This window comes from Mobula hypostoma, chromosome 21 (assembly GCF_963921235.1).
Source record: "Mobula hypostoma chromosome 21, sMobHyp1.1, whole genome shotgun sequence".
In the NCBI taxonomy this organism is placed as follows: Eukaryota; Metazoa; Chordata; class Chondrichthyes; order Myliobatiformes; family Myliobatidae; genus Mobula; species Mobula hypostoma.
Window position 1 is genome coordinate 26600852 of NC_086117.1, and position 19775 is coordinate 26620626.

The 19775-nt window shown below is 43.6% G+C and overlaps 1 protein-coding gene across 4 annotated transcripts in view; it reads right to left on the reverse strand.

Moving 5' to 3' along the window:
* Positions 1–991: 991 nt before the first annotated feature.
* snapc4 (small nuclear RNA activating complex, polypeptide 4) overlaps positions 992–19775 on the reverse strand; it is a 59738-nt gene continuing 40954 nt past the window's right edge. For all 4 annotated transcript variants that reach the window (XM_063073719.1, XM_063073720.1, XM_063073718.1 and 1 more), the window contains 3 exons: positions 16711–18584; positions 9916–10058; positions 992–1319 (listed from right to left, as the gene is read on the reverse strand). In XM_063073719.1, the coding sequence (XP_062929789.1) occupies positions 9936–10058; positions 16711–18584 (1997 nt within the window). In that variant the 3' untranslated portion in view covers positions 992–1319; positions 9916–9935. The remainder of the gene's footprint in view (positions 1320–9915; positions 10059–16710; positions 18585–19775) is intronic.

Sequence of the window (19775 nt, forward strand, 5' to 3'; positions counted from 1 at the left end):
TGCACAGGAAGCCGTGCACTCACTGAGGCTATTGACTCTCCAGAGTTGCACACCACTTCAAGAAGAACTTACTGCCACAGTAAAGGCCTTACAATTTCTTCACAGGCAGGGGAAAAATGAAAACCAATACAATGGTAAATGGAAATCTGGTAGGAACGCTCAGTTGGTAAACCAGCCACAGTAGGGAAATGGAACTCTTATCATCAGCGACCTTAAGGTAATCAAATGAAACGTTAACTGGCTCCCTCTCATCATACTGTCTAATCAGGGGTGTCCAGAGGATAAACAACAGCTTGAGTTTCTGATCATAAACACTACCTGCCTGTGGAAACTAGCAGAGATTTGAACTGTTCTGCAATGTTCACCAAATCAGATAACCGGCTGACAGACTTGAGATTGGGATTGGGTGTGTGATGAGAAAGTCAAGCTGTGTATCCCTGCCGATGCTGGCCTACCGGTTGCAAATTCCCACCAGATTTCCATCTCCCATTGTACTGGCTTTCAATTCCTCCAGTGGCTTCCGGGGGTGAAGAAATTTTGAAAGCTTTTCTGTTTCAGTAAGGTTTGGTTCTGGAAGGGAAGCAGACTCTCATGCGAAAGGAAGAATCAGGACCTCAAGATTGAGGAAGATTTCTTTCTTTTTCTGAGTGTCATCTTCCTCTAGGGGCTCATTAACTGGTAAAGACTCTGGTGAGAATATTTGCTATATTGATTGTATTGTGTGATGCATCAATGTCCCCAAGGATATTTTATTTATTTATGGCATTGTAACAGTGAGCCCACACTGCCCAATTACACTCATGTAACCAATTAAGTAACCCAAGCATCTTTGGAACATGGTAGGAAACTGGAGCACCAGGAACCAGCACAGTCACAAGGAGAATATACAAACTCCTTGCAGACAACAGTGAAATTCTGGAAAAAGCTCTTTTTTTTTTATATCTTCTCTGAGTCCAATAAAAACAAACACAGGGAATTTAAAGAACCAGTTTTGAATATTTTATTTTTTCCACGTACATATGAAAAGAAATTTAGAGGGCCCAGGGTTTTGTACAATTGTTTTATATAGAAGTTCCCTAAAACAGCAATTCACAGTGTCACAACTGCAGGAAGCAACCTGCCACCAGCATTAAAATAACAGAAACTATCAACAAACATTATTTGATCCCTTCCGTCCAGCTGTCTATACAAACTCCATGTCAGTCATTGGAGATTTAGTTTTGGAGAGGTCTTTGCACTGGCCCTCACTTTCTGCTCCATCCACAGGATATACTCTTGCTTACACATGAAGCGAATCCGAGAAACCAAAACCAGCATGCCTGGAAATAAAGTACATTTGCATTAGTCCTTGGAAGGAAAATCCCAGAAAAGTCAGAGCTGTGAAATGTTGCTTCTCTCTCCACAAATGCTTGATGATCTCTGAGTAACTTCATGAAAGGACAAAGCTGCACAGAGACAATCAGTCCTCAACAAGTACTCTAAATGCTCATTTCTATTTCAAATGAGGACAGTTTGCAGTGCCATCACCATTTATTCTAAATGATTTGTATTTGAAATAAATCAGCCACACAGCTTGTTATTGAGCAAGATCTATAGGCCAATGAATGCACAAGGACCATCCCACGTTTCTGCTCTCACCCATTTCCTTCCTGGTCCTCATCTTCCACCTCCCGTCTTAATGGACCAGCCTTTGTAATTCCAGCCTTTCCACCAGCTGCATCAAGATTCGATTACCTGACACACATTGTTACTCTCCTCCCCTTTCGGTATTCCATTAAATTACTGAGTACTTCCTCTAAACTACTTACCATCTTACGGTACTTTCCCATGCAACCACAAGCTTTGCAACTCTTCCCTTTCCATCAACTGGGTTTTTTTAGCGTGTCACACCAGTCAACCATTAGTGCCTGGCACGTGGTGTCAGGGATTGGTCTCCTTTTGGATTAACCGGGTCATGATATGAACGCTCCTGACTCGATCCTCTTGAGGCTGAGTGGTTAGCTCGATGCTCAACTCGGCACGGATGGAAAGCGTGCTCGGGGAGTGGCCCGACTTGGATTCAAACTCGGGAGCCTTCACTCCGGAGTCCGGCGCTGATGCCATTGCTCCACCAGCCAGCCATCATCTGGGTGAAGCAACATGCACTTCCTCCAACATCGTGAATCGCCTTCACATTGTGATCTCCTACCTGTGCTCACGTCCACAGGAGTGACCGCCAGTTTCAAGCTGTCTGCTATTTCCATCCCACTGTTTATTCCCCTGCATCCACCATTATAACAAAACCCAACACAAGCTTGCGGAAAAACAGCTTCTGTTTAATTGGACAACTATGAGGGGCTGGATGCTGGAATGTCAAATGTAAAATGAAACTGTGAAGTGGCAGGATCTTTAAGAGGTAAAACAAAAAGACAACAGGGCAGCAGAAACACTGAAACCAGCTGGAATTATCTTCAGGTCAATTCAATAGACTTTCCATCCAAAGCATTGCGGGTGACTCAGAATTGCTTCCACTGATCTTGGGCTGCAAGTCCATTGTTCTCTGCAAGTGGGAGCACAAGAAGATAGGGCAGTAAGTGTATACGGCTTACTTCCCTTCATTGATTGAGGCACTGGGTATAAAATTTGGTATGTCATGTTGTAATGGTACACATTTTGGTCATGCTATATTTGGAGTGCTGGGTGAAGTTCTAGTCGCCACATTACAGGAAGGATGTGGAGGCTTTACAGCGGGTGCAAAAAGTAAGCAAAGTTCACCAAGATGTTGTCTGGTTTGGAGTCAATGAGCCATAAGTAGAGTTTGGATAAACTGCGATTGCTTTCTCTGAAGTGTCAAAAGCTGTCAAATGTATTGAAGATCAATGCAGAGAGTCATCTTCCCTGGGTAGAAATGTCAAATGCCAAAAGGCATAAATTTAAGCTCAATGGGATAAAGGTTATTTTTGAGGGAAGTTTTGATTTTAGAAACACAGGATGGTAATGTCAGAGACATGGTGAAACCTGGTATCATTGCAATGTTTAAGATGTATTTAGACAAACTAAGCACAGAGAGAAGTAGAAAGATGGAGGAAAATGGGATTGGTTTAAGCAAGCATCATGTTGGGTCCGACACTGTAGCTGAATGACCTGCTGTTTTACTTTTTTTTATTCTGTCCTGTCCAGATGCATCATAGCATCTTGACTTGCTATCAAACTTCCCAACTTTCATAACTTGCTTTCTCATTAGAACTGACATTCCTGTTAGTCATCCTCAAACCCCTAAGATGGTGACAATAAGTGGCGACTTTTTGCAGGCAGCTCTGATGGGATCATCAAACATTCCCGTTTAGGACTACTACAGCTGATATCCATGGTCACAACCACGGATACTTCAGTAAGCAGCATTGTTTGAAAACATTTTTAAAAAATCTAGTGATGCTCAAAAATGTACAGACTCAGGTTGCAAGCGCAGTTCCCCTTTTAGGTAACGGAGGCAGGGATGTCACACTGGTTTACAGATGTGATTGAAACGTCGAGGCATTAGACCCCAACTGCCAACTACCCTGCTGATGCATGTCCAGTCTCTGATTGCTATACCAGCGGGACATAAGGGACTGTTCTGTACTTTGCTTCATGGAAACATGGCTGTCCACACCCATTACAGTTGCAGCGCCACATCCCAATGGCTTCACCTTCACTGTAAACACAAGGTCTTTTGAAGGTGGAGGACGTGGAGTATGCTTTATGATTAACTCATCGTGGTGTGCAGCCGTGGCAGTTCTGTCTCAGTTTTGCTCACCCAAACCAGAACATCTAGCAGTCAAATGTGATCCTTTTTATCTGCTGAGGGAGCAGTGTACATTCCACCTCAGGCCAACGTCAGGCACTGAAGGAGCAGAGTACGACAATCAGCTGGCATGAAACTGTACTTTAGTGCCTTCCCTATCATTTTGGAGTATATTAACCAGCCCAGCTTGAAGTAGTCTTGAACAAATACCACAACATTTCCCGTGGAACAAGAGGACACAACACACTTGATCATAGAAACATAGAAAATAGGTGCAGGAGTAGGCCATTCGGCCCTTTGAGCCTGCACCGCCATTCAGTATGATCATGGCTGATCATCCAACTCAGAACCCTGTACCAGCCTTCCCTCCATACCCACTGATCCCTTTAGCCACAAGGGCCATATCTAACTCCCTCTTAAATATAGCTAATGAACTGGCCTCAACTGTTTCCTGTGGCAGAGAATTCCACAGATTCATCACTCTCTGTGTGAAGAAGTTTTTCCTCATCTCGGTCCTAAAAGGCTTCCCCTTTATCCTCAAACTGTGACCCCTCGTTCTGGACTTCCCCAACATCGGGAACAATCTTCCTGCATCTAGCCTGTCCAATCCCTTTAGGATTTTATACGTTTCAATAAGATCTCCCCTCAATCTTCTAAATTCTGAGTATAAGCCTAGTTCATCCAGTCTTTCATCATATGAAATCAATCTGGTGAACCTTCTTTGTACTCCCTCTATGGCAAAGATGTCTTTCCTCAGATTAGGGGACCAAAACTGCACACAATGCTCCAGGTGTGATTTCACCAAGGCCTTGTACAACTGTAGTACCTCCCTGCTCCTGTACTCGAATCTTCTTGCTATAAATGCCAGCATACCATTTGCCTTTTTCACCGCCTGCTGTACCTGCATGCCCACTTTCAATGACTGGTGTATAATGGCACCCAGGTCTCGTTGCACCTCCCCTTTTCCTAATCAGCCACCATTCAGATAATAATCTGTTTTCGCCAAAGTGGATAACCTCATTCATCCACATTAAATTGCATCTGCCATGAATTTGCCCACTCACCTAACCTATCCAAGTCACCCTGCATCCTCTTAGCATCCTCCTCACTGCTAACACTGCCGCCCAGCTTCGTGTCATCCGCAAACTTGGAGATGCTGCATTTAATTCCCTCATCCAAGTCATTAATATATATTGTAAACAACTGGGGTCCCAGCACTGAGCCTTGCGGTACCCCACTCCTCACTGCCTGCCATTCTGAAAAGGTCCCACATATTCCCACTCTTTGCTTCCTGTCTGCCAACCACTTCTCTATCCACATCAATACCTTACCCCCAATATCGTGTGCTTTAAGTTTGCACACTAATCTCCTGTGTGGGACCTTGTCAAAAGCCTTTTGAAAATCCAAATATACCACATCCACTGGTGCTCCCCTATCCACTCTACTAGTTACATCCTCAAAAAATTCTATGAGATTCGTCAGACATGATTTTTCTTTCACAAATCCATGCTGACTTTGTCCGATCATTTCACCACTTTCCAAATGTGCTGTTATCACATCTTTGATAACTGACTCTAGCAGTTTCCCCACCACCGATGTTAGGCTAACCGGTCTATAACTCCCCGGTTTCTCTCTCCCTCCTTTTTTAAAAAGTGGGGTTACATTAGCCACCCTCCAATCCTCAGGAACTAGTCCAGAATCTACAGAGTTTTGAAAAATTATCACTAATGCATCCACTATTTCTTGGGCTACTTCCTTAAGTACTCTGGGATGCAGACCATCTGGCCCTGGCGATTTATCTGCCTTTAATCCCTTCAATTTACCAAACACCACTTCCCTACTAACATGTATTTCCCTCAGTTCCTCCATCTCACTGGACCCTCTGTCCCCTACTATTTGCGGAAGATTATTTATGTCCTCCTTAGTGAAGACAGAACCAAAGTAATTATTCAATTGGTCTGCCATGTCCTTATTCCCCATGATCAATTCACCTGTTTCTGTCTGTAAGGAACCTACATTTGTCTTAACCAATCTTTTTCTTTTCACATATCTATAAAAGCTTTTAGTCAGTTTTTATGTTCCCTGCCAGTTTTCTCTCATAATCTTTTTTCCCCTTCCTAATTAAGCCCTTTGTCCTCCTCGGCTGAACTCTGAATTTCTCCCAGTCCTCAGGTGAGCCACCTTTTCTGGCTAATTTGTATGCTTCTTCTTTGGAATTGATACTATCCCTAATTTCCCTTGTCAGCCATGGGTGTACTACCTTCCTTGATTTATTCTTTTGCCAAACTGGGATGAACAATTGTTGTAGTTCATCCATGCGATCCTTAAATGCTTGCCATTGCATATCCACCATCAACCTTTTAAGTGTCATTTGCCAGTCTACCTTAACTAATTCACATCTCATACCTTCAAAGTTACCCTTAAGTTCAGAACCTTTGTTTCTGAATTAACTTTGTCACTCTCCATCTTAATGAAGAATTCCACCATATTATGGTCACTCTTACCCAAGGGGCCTCTCATGACAAGATTGCTAATTAACCCTTCCTCATTGCTCAAAACCCAGTCCAGAATAGCCTGCTCTCTAGTTGGTTCCTCGACATGTTGGTTCAAAAAAACCATCCCACATACATTCCAAGAAATCTTCTTCCTCAGCACCCTTATTAATTTGGTTCACCCAATCTATATGTAGATTGAAGTCACCCATTATAACTGCTGTTCCTTTATTGCACACATTTCTAATTTCCTGTTTAACACCATCCCCGACCTCACTACTACTGTTAGGTGGCCTGTACACAACTCCCACCAGCGTTTTCTGTCCCCTAGTGTTATGCAGCTCTACTCATATCGATTCCACATCCTCCCGGCTAATGTCCTTCCTTTCTATTGCGTTAATCTCCTCTCTAACTAGCAACGCTACCCCAACTCCTTTTCTTTCATGTCTATCCCTCCTGAATATTGAATATCCCTGAATGTTGAGCTCCCATCCTTGGTCACCCTGGAGCCATGTCTCTGTGATCCCTACTATATGATATTCATTAATAACAATCTGCACTTTTAATTCATCCACCTTGTTACGAATGCTCCTTGCATTGACACACAAAGCCTTCAAGCTCACTTTTACAACTCTCTTAGCCCTTATACAATTATGTTGAAAAGTGACCCTTTTTGATTTTTGCCCTGGATTTGCCAGCCTGCCACTTTTACTTTTCACCTTTGACCACTGTTATACCACCATGAAGAATGCTTATGGTGCCAAGCCGCACCCACATGTTGGAAAGTCTGATCACCTGGCTGTACTTCTACACCCAGTGTGTAGGCAGAGACTAATGACCGCAGCACCAGTGGTGATGATCAAGAGGGTATGGTCAAAGGGAGGGAGGTGGAGCACTTACAGGACAAAGTCGATGTACTCTACAATGTTCAGGGATTATCTTCAAATCTAAACGAATATGCCACAGTTGTCATCGACTTCAAGACCGGTGTGGATGAGTGTATGCCTTCGTAATCATACCGGACATATCCAAACCAAAAGCCATGGATGAACCAGGAGATTCATAGTCTGCTACGGGCTAGATCTGTGGCATTCAAGACCAGTGACCAAGAACTATACAAGATGTCCAGGTACAACCTACAGAAGGCTGTTTTACTAACAAAAAAACAATTTGACTGAGGTTACAGATGGAATTGGATGCATTCCAGACTTGGTTGCAGGCTGTTACATACTACAAAGCAGACCTTATCATGATTGGCTGTGATACTTCACTCCCAGATGAGATCAGCGCCTTTCATGGATGCTTTGAAAAGGAGAATAAAAGTAGACCTGTGTGATTCCCAGTAGCATCTGGTGACTGTTTCTATCTTGGATGTGTCAGGCCCTGATGGTACCTGGCAGGACTCCGAAAACCTGTGCCAACCAATTTGCAGGAGTGTTCAAGGACATCTTCAACCTCTCGCAGCTGCAGTTGGAGGTTCCCGTCTGCTTCAAAAGGGTGACGATCATACCGACGCCAAGAGCAGAGTTAGTTGCCTGAATGACTATTGCCCAGTGGCACATGCATCTATTGTGATAAGTGCTTCGAGAGGCTGGCCATAGCTAGAATCAACTTCTGCCTAAACAAGGAGCTGGACCCACTGCAATTTGTCAATCACCAAAATTAAGTCTACAGCGGATGTACTGTCACTGGCTCTCCGCTCAGCCTTGAATCACCTGGACAACAGTAATATCTATGTCAGGCTGCTGTTTATTGATTATAGCAGTGTTCACTACAATCATACCGAGTTCTAATCAGCAAGCTCCAAACCTGGGCCTCTGTACCTCCCTCTGCAACTGGATCCTTGACTTCTTCACCGGGAGACCACAGCTCAGTAAGGATCAACATTGACACACTTCAAACAGACATGCCCTGCCCACTGCTCTACTTTCTCTACACCCATGACCGTGGCAAGGCACAGCTCAGATGTCATCTATAAATTTGCCGACGACAACTATTGTCGGCAGAATTTCAGGTGATGAGGCAGCGTTCAGGAGTGAGACTGATCAGCTGGCCGAGTGGTATTCTCAACAACCTCGCACTCAACGTCAGCAAGACCAAGGAATTGACTGTGGACTTCAGGAAGGGCAAGTCAAGGGGACAGCAGTTTCAAGTTCCTGGGTATCAACTATTCTGGGCCCAACACATTGATGCAATTACAAAGAAGGCACGACAGTGGCTATATTTCATTAAGAGTTTGAGGAGATTTGGTATGTCACTAAAGATACTCGCAAATCTCTACAGATGTACCACGGAGAGGATTTTAACTGGTTGCATCACCATCCGATATGGATTGGCTACTGCACAGGATTAGAACACGCTGCAAAGAGCTCTCAACTCAGTCAGCTCCATTATGGGCACGAGCCTCCCCAACACCTACAAAAGACGATGCATCCAAAAAGCAGCATCCATTATTAAGAACTCTTATCAACCCAGGACATGCCCTCTTCTCATTGATACCACTGAGGTGGTGCTACAGGAGCCTTAGCTGAAATTTCTCAAAGTTCAAAGTAAATTTATTATAAAAGCGTGTATACTATATACTTCCTTGAGATTCACCTTCTTACAGGCACCCAAAAGGAGAATAAAGAATATAAAAGAACCCATGAAAAATCATACACAACAAAGGCAGAGTCCCTGAGAGTGAGACTGCAGACTGTGGAGTTAGTTTAATGGTAAGATGAGTGAAGCCATCCATCGCTAGTCTGTGTAGATGGTTCAAATGCATATTTTGTAAAATATCCAGTTGTTTAGAAAGCTGCCCACAAAACTTCACCATATATTGCCAGTGCCTTCTTGGATGCTCAATATCTTGTTGCCCAAGATGAGGTTTCCCATTTGACAAGTTCTTCCCCGTCTTTTTTTCCTGTTCTGTTGGGTTGATATAAATTATCCCATAACCATGAATTAAACAAAGACAGAACATTTCACTCTCAAACCAACAAAACTACGTAATGATTAAGGCTCATTATCATGAGCTATTTTATTCATTGTATTTATTTAAATTTAGAGACACAGCATGGTAATAAGCTTATCTGACCCACAAGCCCCATGAATCTGCTGTCAACTTTCTCTATGTTCCAACAATAACACTTAAATGAAAGATGACCCTTGTGTTACAGCTGCTTGGATTGCAGAAATTTTCCCTTACAGAATTCACAAATTACTACTCAAAAATTTGAGATATGTAATAAAATTTGTTCTTACGGATATTATAAAAGAAAATAAACAATTTAGTTATCCCTAACTCTTATTTCTTGGTATGTGCACAGTTGAGGTCACCATCCCTCCCATAACTTCAGGTTTGCCCATATTACATTGATGTGGAAGTTGTTATTGAAATTAAAGTCCTTTCTCCTTTGCTCAGCACCTCCTTGCACAATTTTTAGATTGCTTCTTACTGTATCATTCTCCCATTTTAAACAGGAAAACAGAGAGAGCTTTACTAAGCAAAAACAGGACAGTCTCATGCCTGGATTAACAAGTCTTGCATTTATTTTAAGATATTGTTTCAAAATGATTGCCCAATCTTATCCTTAGCTAAGGAAGTATTGCGAAATTAACCAGTGTCAGATTCAGTCACTAGAACATTCTATTGACACGCTGGATCTGCTTCAATACCTCCACATATGCTGCAACTTTCAGGGATTTTTCCTCAGACGATGGCTTCGTCTGGTTGGTAGTTGAATCTCATCCTCAGGGGTACTGGAAACTTCTGCAGCATTGGAAGGCCCTGGGTTACTTTCATCTTCAACAATTGTGTCCTGCCAGATCAGGGAGAAAAAAAGGAGAGATTAAAGATCAGTAAAGATCATAGCTGCTGGTATTTACCCGGTTGGATAGCCACTGCTGAGGTCACTTCAGAGTCCCAGCAGTAGTCATTCAACTGAAAGTGGCATTATAACCGAGCCTGGTCCCGGGTACAGGCTTTCTAGCAGGTATCATTTGGCCATCAGCAAGAAAAGAGATTCAGGTCTTCCACTGATTTAGATGACAACTGAAATCAGCTATTCAAGCAGAGTCCATTCAGGCCTGTGTGAATGGCTAGCCAATACAGGACAAGCCAAATATCTTTTGTCATGAAGTGATAATCTTAAATTTACAGTGAGGGTGGTGAAGGATAATTTCCCTTCCTCTAGATTCCACGCCTGCGCAGAGACACAAAATGGTTTCTACTTAGAACATAAGATATGGAGCAGAATTAGGCCATTTGGCCCATTGAGTCTGGTCGATATCATCATGGCTGACCCATTTTCTTCTCAGCACCAATCTACTACCTTCTCCCCATATCCCTTCATGCCCTAACGAATCAAGAATCCATCAACCTCTACCTTAGTCAAGAATTATCAACTTGGCCTCCACAGCCACCTGCGGCTACTAATTCCACAGATTCATCACCCTCTGGCTAAAGAAATTCAATTGGTACATTCCCCATCTTCATTCTAACTTGACATCCCTCTATTCTGAGACTGTGTCTGCTGGTCTTAAGACTCTCCCATCACAGGAAACATCCTCTCCGCACCCATTCTATCGAGGCCTTTCGTCATTAGATAGGTTTCAATGAGATCTCCCCCACCCACTCTTTGGAATTCTAGTGAATACAGGCCCAGAGCCATCAAACGCCCTTCATATCTTTCAATCCAGGAATGATTTTCATGAACCTCGACTGAGCCCTCTCCAATGTCAGCACATCTTTTCTGCTCACAATACTTCAAGTGAGGCCTCACCAATGCCTTGTAAAGCCTCAGCATTACATCTTTGCTTTTATATTCTAGTCCTCTAGAAATGAATGCTAACATTGCATTTGCCTTCCCACCACCGCCTCAACCTGCAAATTAACCTTTAGGGGATTCCTGCACGAGGACTCCCAAGTCCCCATGCACCTCAGAGTTTTTAATCTTCTCTCAGTCTACACTTTTATATCTTCTACCAAAGTGCATGGCCATACATTTCCTGACACCGTATTCCATCTGCCACCTCTTTGCCCATTCTCCTAACCTGTCTAACTCCTTATGCAGCCTCTCCGCTTCCTCAAAACTACCCGCCCCTCCACCCATCTTTGTATCGTCCACAAAGGCATTAATTCTGTAATCCAAATAAAGGACAGATAATGTAAAAAGCGATCCTGACGGGGACCCCTGTGGAACATTACTATTCACCAGTAGCCAGAGAGAAAAGGCTCCTTTTGTTCCCACACTTTGCCTCCTGCCAGTCAGCCAATGCTCTGTCCATGCTAATATATTTCCTGTTGTACCATGGACGCTGGTTACGCAGACTCATGTATGGCACTTTATCAAAGGGCTTCTGAAAAATCCAAGTACACAAACGCCCACCAATTCTCCTCTATCTACCTTGCTTGTTATTTCTTTCGAAGAATTCCAACAGATTTGTCAGTCCCCTTGAGAAAACCATGCCAACTTTGGCATATTTTATCATATACTTCAAGTACCCCAAAACCTAATCCTTAATAATGGACTCCAACATCTCCCCAACCGCTTAAGTCAAACTGGCCTATAATTGCCTTTCTTCTGCCTCTTTCCTTACTTGAAGAGTGGAACGACATTTGCAATTGTCTAGTCCTCCGGAACCATGCCAGAATCCACGGATTCTCAAAGGATCATTACTAACGCCTCCTCAATATCTTCAGCCACCTCTTTCAGAACCTTGGGGTGTAGATCATCTGGTCCAGGTGACTTATCTCCCTTTGGACCTTTCAGTTTTCCAAGCACATTTTCCCTAGTAATGGCAACTTCACTCACTTCTGCCCCCAACGCTCTTGAACTTCTGGCATACGGCTAGTATCGTCCGCAGTGAAGAATGATGCAAAATACTTATTCGTCCGTCATTTCCTTGTCCCCATTACTATCACTCGAGCATCATTTTCCAGTGGTCCGAACCTACTTTTTTTGCATCTCTTTTATACTTCATATATCTAAAGGAACTTCTGGCATTCTCTTTAATATTATTGGCTAGCTTAGCTTCATATTCCAACTTTTCCTTCTTTATGACTCTTTTAGTTGCATTCAAAAAGCTTCCCAATCCTCTAACTTCCCGTCACAGGTGTCCCCTGCTTTTCGAATGTTCGCTTTACGAAACCTCGCTGTTACGAAAAAAGGCAGCACGCGCCCCAAGCAGCCAAGCTCCTCACCCGGAACTGCATTCTAGCCGGCATTGCTTAAACACGTGCCTGTGAGCAACTGTGCTTTATCTCGATTTATTTTGAGCATCCGTTAGCAAGATGAGTTCTATGGTGTCGGAAAAGCCCAAAAGAGCTCATAAAGGTGTTACACTTAGCGTAAAACTAGACATAATTAAGCGTTTCAATCGTGGTGAATGAAGTAAGGATGAAGTGAGTTTGGCTTGTGGAAGTTGACGAAGATGATGGTGAAGAGGTTTTGGCATCCCATGACCAAGAACTGATAGATGAAGAGCTGATGCAATTGGGAGAGAAAAGGATAACAATCGAAACCAAATGCAGTAGCGAACGGACCGAAAGTGAAGTCGTCCAGGAATGGAACGTGAAGCAACTACTGAGATTTTCGCTGCAATGATTGCAGAAAAGTACTACTTTAATTTTGAAAGGGTACATCAGTTTAGGGCATATTTGCAGGATGGTTTGAGTGCTTACAAAGAACTGTATGATAGAAAAATGCGCGAGGCTAAGCAGTCAAGCATACTGTCGTTTTTCAAGCCTTCCTCATCAGCTACAGCAAATGACGAACCTTGACCTTCGACATCAAGGCAGGCAGACATAGAAGAAGATGACCCGCCTGCCCTGATGGAAACAGACGATTATGAGATGACACCCCAGTGTACCACCACCCCAATCTCCGGGCCACGGACCGATACCCATCCACAAAGAATGCAGCAGTAGTCGGGACGCACCCAGCACATCTTTAAGAAAAAAGCCAAAATAAACAAGCTAATTAATTAGGTGCCACCCAGCTTATAAGTATCAGCTCAGATCAGAAGCTGGTCGAAGGCTCAAAGTTTTCGGACGGACTCAGAGTTGGCTGTGGTGGGGTGCTTCCAATGCATCTGCAGTTGTCGGCACCTGGAGGTTTATGGCAGGGAGAGTTTCTCCCTTTTGCTGCCTGCTATCGGGAGTTGATCGGAACTTTTGAGACTTTTTTTTATACCGTGCCCATGGTTTGCTCTTTATCAAATTATGGTATTGCTTTGCACTGCTGTAACTATATGTTATAATTATGTGGTCTTGTTAGTGTTTTTGGTTTGTCTTTTTTTGTGATATCATTCTGGAGGAACATTGGATCATTTCTTAATGCATGCATTTCTAAATGACAATAAACGAGGACTAAGTATCCTCGTAATCTAATCTAATCTGGCATGATTTGGTAGGTTATTTTTGGGTCTGCAAACGCTCACAAATTTTTCCCATATAAATACATGGTAATTGCTTCTTCACTTTACGACACTCCCGGCTTATGAAACGTTTCATAGGGACGCTCTACCTTTGGATGGCGGGGGAAACCTGTATTTTTCTCCTCTATTACATGCCCTTTCTTTGGCTCTTAGGTTAGCTTTAACTTCTCGTCAGCCAAGGCTGCAACATCCTTTAGAATAATTCTTCTTTGGGATGTATCTATCCTGTGCCTTCTGAATTGCTCCCAGAAACTCTTGCCATTGTGGCTCTGTCGTCATCACTGCTAGTGTTCCCTTCTAATTAATTTAGGCCAGCTCCTCTCTCTTGCCTCGGAGCTATAATCTTCTTCAGCTACAATTCAGTGATGCCCACAATGTCATACATGTCAATCTGTAACAGTACTACAAATTCATCTATCTTATTCCGTATACTGTGTGCATTCAAATAGAACACCTTCAGTCCAGTATTCACCTTTTCAATTTAGTCCCCCCATTTACATTGCAACCCATCCCACCCCATTGACTGCAATTCTGTCCATCAGTCTCTCCTTGCCAGCCGTCTCACCACACGCAGGCTCTGTCTATAAACCCACTACCCCATCTGATTTACCACTATGATTTCTTAAACCAATCAAGTCACTTCTTCATTTTCTAAATTCAGTAAACTTCAAGGCTAATCAATTCAGCCTGCTTTCTTTAGTTAATATTTATTTATATTAAACACGACTGAAGCGGAGCAAGTTAAATTCTGTCCAAATCGTATATAATAGTTGCCTGCTGTTTTCCATTAAAAAAAATATTCTTACGTAATTAAATGCAGAAGAAAAACTGCTGATGCTAGAAATTGGAATTAATAAAAAAAAAATCAAACCTCCAGTATTTTCTATTTTTATTCTTGCGTCATTTAGCCCAGCTGTATTAACTTGCAGCCAGGGTGGAAGTCGGTGCCTGATATGTCAATGAAGATTTATGAAGAATTACGCCAGGGTTTCAGATAAATTCAAAAACTGGTTTGAGACTCCTTGTATGAAATAAAGGTCCCAAAAGATGGGAGTGGGAATGAGAATGAATGACGTGGGGAGTGGGCCAGAACATTTTAGCCACCAGTACTGTCGAGACTCCCCGGCATGTTGCAGGCCTCTGCATTTGTACACAAGGTCTGCCTCTGTACTCAACATTCAATCCAGGGCTGTTTAATGAGTTGCTGAGCAGGGGTCCAGGCACACTTCACATCAACCCCTCAGCTTCTCACCAGCTCAGCTAGGAATGGTCCCTATCATTACAATGAAACTGCTGATCTGCGTTTGGACAGCAACAACGCTTGCATTTACTCTACAGTATTTCTTTTAAAGGTCATGCGATTCTACATAAAGTTCATTTAAAATAACTACTTTAAATTCTGTTTCAACCATCCCTAATGAGGGACATTTGGAATCAGTGAAAAGGCTTTCAGACAGCAAAGCGCATCAACAAACCGTCAGGGCAATCTGTGACCTACTCACCACTCAAGCCTAGCTTGATCTGCACAGGGCCATGTTATCACAGAAACTGGGTGGTGCAGCACAGTCAGACTGCGAGCTGGCACCTGTATAGTTCAGGTAATTAAAAACTCAAATAGGGTCAGAAAAACCTCCAAAGATGTTCAAATCGAACCCATCGAGCACCAGTATCAGTCAGCACCCTACTCTCTCCTCAGCATTGTTTCATATGCTTCATCCTCAAATGTCAGCTCCCACTGCACCTTAACAACCTATAGAGGCACTCCTCAATTTATAAATGCTCAAATATCTGCAATAACACAACTGACTCTTAAGGGTTCATTGGCTATGAGTTATAAAGCCATTTTTTCACTACAGCAGAATCAATTGCACCAAAATTTCCACGAAGCCTGTTCAACATATGAAATTTCATTTAATCAACTGAGATAACCGTTCTGTTTGATCAGCAGCCACAATGGAGGCTGAAGCACAGCCTGGATTAGCTCCGACTTCCTGCTCTCACCCACACTGCCGTGAGCTTTAACCACATCTAACTTTTGTTTGCCACACAACTAAAACTTTTCAAGTCTCTAGTTACGGGAGGAAAATAAACTACTTCCTATATTTATAGCATCCACACTGCCCAAATGGGCTCAATACCCTGGTGCACAGGTTCACCAGTGTGGATGGGGAGGGCTTAAACTAAATCCGGCAGTAGGATAGGTAGTAATAGAAATGAGGAATTAAATGTGCAAATTAGCAGAAGTGTTAGGTAATAGAGAAAGAAGCCTTTTTTTTTAATATAATGAAATTGTGGCAGACCAAAGGCAATTATGAGAAAAATGAGAAATTTATCATTCCAATATACAAATAAAAGTGGACAGTTTACGCTTACAAAGAGTCATGTGGGATTACTTAGTAGTTGCAATAACTGAATCACGGTTAAAGACAATTCTGGATAGCTTTCATACGCCGGGATACAAGTGCTTTGAAAAGATGGGATCAGTTTAAAGGACATGTGATGTGGGTGGCAGTACTAATCAAAGATTTTAGTGCTGTGAATAGGATGTTTCAGAGGTCAAGTGCAGAACTCACTCATTCATCTGGAGACAAGCAGCAAAGGTTAGGGAGCAAATATATTTTATAAGTCATCAAATCGAGAGGGAAATAGAGTAACAAATCTGCTGGGAAATTGGAGAAATGTGTAAGAACTATAGAATAGCAAACCTGGGTAATGAACTCCATAGCCTCTGAAACAGTGTGCATTAGAGTTACAGGCTACAGGAGGAAAGGAACAAAGCCAGAAGTTGCCTGAATAAAAGGAAGACAACTCTGGTGAGAATTAAGTAAATTACAGAAACTGAGAGGGGAAGTGAGAAATTGGTTGAGGGTTGGGTGTGTAGGAATACAGGAAAGCGAGAGGGCAGGCAGCAAGTGGCAAAGGACTGGAGAATCAAAGCTTGCTGTTATCACTGGTTAGATACTAGATAGCATGTGCTAAGTGAAACAGCAAATCAGCAACTATATAATTAAGAAAATACATCTTCTCACTTACCAGGCTGCCCAGCAAGTCACATCCAAAGGATAGATCAGAAGGGATTTCAAAGGGTTGGTTTAGCTCTCTGTTAGTTCCCTCATCTGTGACACAGTGCTCTGGCAATCCTTCGGTATCTTCCTCACTCTCCACATCTGTCTCCGTGTACTCACTTTCTTCTGTGGAGTCTTGGTTGAGACCCTCACTTAATGAGCCAATTGTGGTCAAAGTTCCTTTTGGTGGCAATGTAGCCAGAAATGCAGGTAGTGTAAAAATAGACAGAAATCGGGCTTTCAGGAGCTGGTAAGCTGGGTTGTTCTGTAGCCGTTTGTTCACTAGTAGCCTGGCTGCTTCAAGGCGTTTTTTGGGATCAATTGATTCATCCGCATCAGCTGCCTCACAGGCAGGCAAGTTCTGCTCCAGGACCTTCTTGTGCAGCAGAAGGTTTGAGAAACCTCTCAGAGTTGAGGCAAATGGTGGCAGATAAGGTAGAGTGGTTTGTGTCCCTGGTACACGGACACCACCTTCACCGTCCAGCCACTGCTTTGTTATTGGATCTTTGTTGTCACACAGAAGTTTAAAGTCAATTGAGGTTTTGTCCGACTGCAACTGTGTAGCTGGCAGTTTGGTTCCCTCGGGGTGCGTCAAGGTGCTTGGCTGCGTACATGAAGACCCGATGCTTGGAGAATCCGCAGCCAGCCTTGAACATCCAGATCCCTGATCAAGCTGCGCGGTGGATGGAGGAGTGGGGACGCTGGGATCAACATGGCCAACTGCTGATAAGGTTGCGGAATTGGCTGACATCAGGGATGGTGCTGAAGCTCCACAATTCACCGGTGCTGGTGTTTGTGTTGGTTGAACCTGCGTTGAACTGGCTGATGGTGGGATCAACCTGCACACTGCCAGTGAAGGAGAGTTCAGTGGCTGGGCTGATACTGGTGTTGCAATGGAGATGGTCTGCACCGGTGCAACACTGGGGCCGCCGTTCACTGATTGACTGGGGGCAGAGAGGGAGCTCAACGGCACTTGAGTTGCAGTGGCTGACGACATGCTTGAGTTTGCTCCACCCAGGGGCACGGTGGTAACAACTGTGGTACCGGCCTGGCTGACTACAGCAGGGGAATTCTGACTGGGTGGGCCCATGACTGTGCCTGGAGGGATATACAGTAAACCCTGGGGAGTGACCAGTGCCATGATGGGTACAGTGGAGTTGGGTAGCATTAGTGGAACCATTAGTGGGCTATTGATGACTGGCTGTGGCGCTGGTGCAATTGGCTGCAGCCGCCTACCCCTGTGTCCGGCTGCAGCAGGGTGAACAGAAGCAGCATTTGATGCAGATGCTGTCCCGAGACTGTTCACTGGTTTGACTACAGCTGATGAACGTACCTGACTAGTGTGTGGTGATGGAGTCATGGTTGGCCCACCCTGTCCCTTGGGTGGCCCCGATGACAACTCCTGTGTACCTGACACTGGCTTATCAAGTACAACTTGCTTGACAGTGGACCCAGTTGCAGACCTTGTTTGGATCCTGGAGATCTCGGTTTGAACTGGTGGAAGGTTATTGGGTTGTTGAGTCAGTTGCGGCCCAGGACCGACGGGTGCCTTGCTTGAAGCTGCTGGTTGTGGCAGCAACGTCAGCCGTAGTGGCTGATGGATTATCAGTGGTCGTGGAATGACAACCGGCTTGGGTGTAGGGCGTGAGGCTTTCGCTGAAACCCCAGCTCTTCGCCTCTCACTGAGCAGTTGTTGGACAGTCTTCGGTTTCTCTCTCAGAGGTTCAGCACTCAGCTTAAAGCGAGTCATTTCCATCGTCTGCCCATTGCCTACATCAATGGTTGTTCCTTTCACTTCGTTCAGGTAAGGACCGACCCGTGATTTATCTTCACTCTTGCTGGCTGCGAGAAAGGAAAAGACAAATGTTGATTGACAGCCAGAAACAAGAAAGTGGAAATAATTTTGGTTAGGGAAGCTCCAATTATGATTAATTTATAGTGGTGCTAGAAAGTTTGTGAACGCTGTAGAATTTTCTCCGTTTCTGCATGATCACAACCTAAAATGAGATCAGATCTTCACGCAATACCTAAAACTAGAGAACCTAATATAAACAAACAAAAAAAAAATACGTTATTTATTGAGAAAAATGATTCCATGTTATATGTATTTTGTGGGAAAAATATGTGAACCTTTGCTTTCAGTAACTGGTGTGACCCCCTCGCACAGCAATAACTTCAATGAAATGTTTCTGGTAATTCTTGTTTAGTCCTGCACATCGCCTTGGAGGAATTTTAGGCTATTTCTCCTTACAAAACTGCTTCATCTCTGGGATTTTGGTAGGCTTTCTTGCATGAACTGCTTGCTTCAGGTCCTTCCACAACATTTCTACAGGATTAAGGTCAGGACTTTGACTCAACCATTCCAAAACGTGAAATTTCTTTTGCTTTAACCATTCTTTACTAGACTGACTTGTGTGTTTAGGATCGTTGTCTTGCTGCATACCCACTTTCTCTTGAGCTTCCTATCACAGAGAAATAACCCTGACATTTTCCTGTAGAATTTGCTGGTACAATTCAGAATCATAGTTCCATCAATGATGGCAAGCCGCCCTGGTCCCGAGGTAGCAAAACAGGTCCAAGCCATGACACTGCCACCACGTTTGACAGATGGGATGAGGTTCTTATGCTGGAATGCGGTATTTGCTTTTCGCCAAACATTAACACTTCTCATTTAAGCCAAAAAGTTTATTTTGGACTCATCTGTCCACAGAACATTCTCCCAATAGCATTCTGACTTATCCACATGGTCTTTGGCAAACTTTAGATGGCAGCAATATTTTTCTTGAATCCTTGCAATCCTGCCATGCACACCATTGTTGTTCAGTGTTTGCCTGATGGTAGACTCATGAACACTGGCATTAGGCAGTGCAAGAGAGGCCTGTAGCTCCTCAGATGTTACTCTGGTGTTCTTTGTGACCTCCTGGAATAGTTTGCTCTTGGAGTGATTTTTGTTGGTCGACCATTCTGGGGAGAGGAACAACCGTGTTGAATTTCCTCCATTTGTACACCATCCGCCTGGCTGGATTGGTGGAG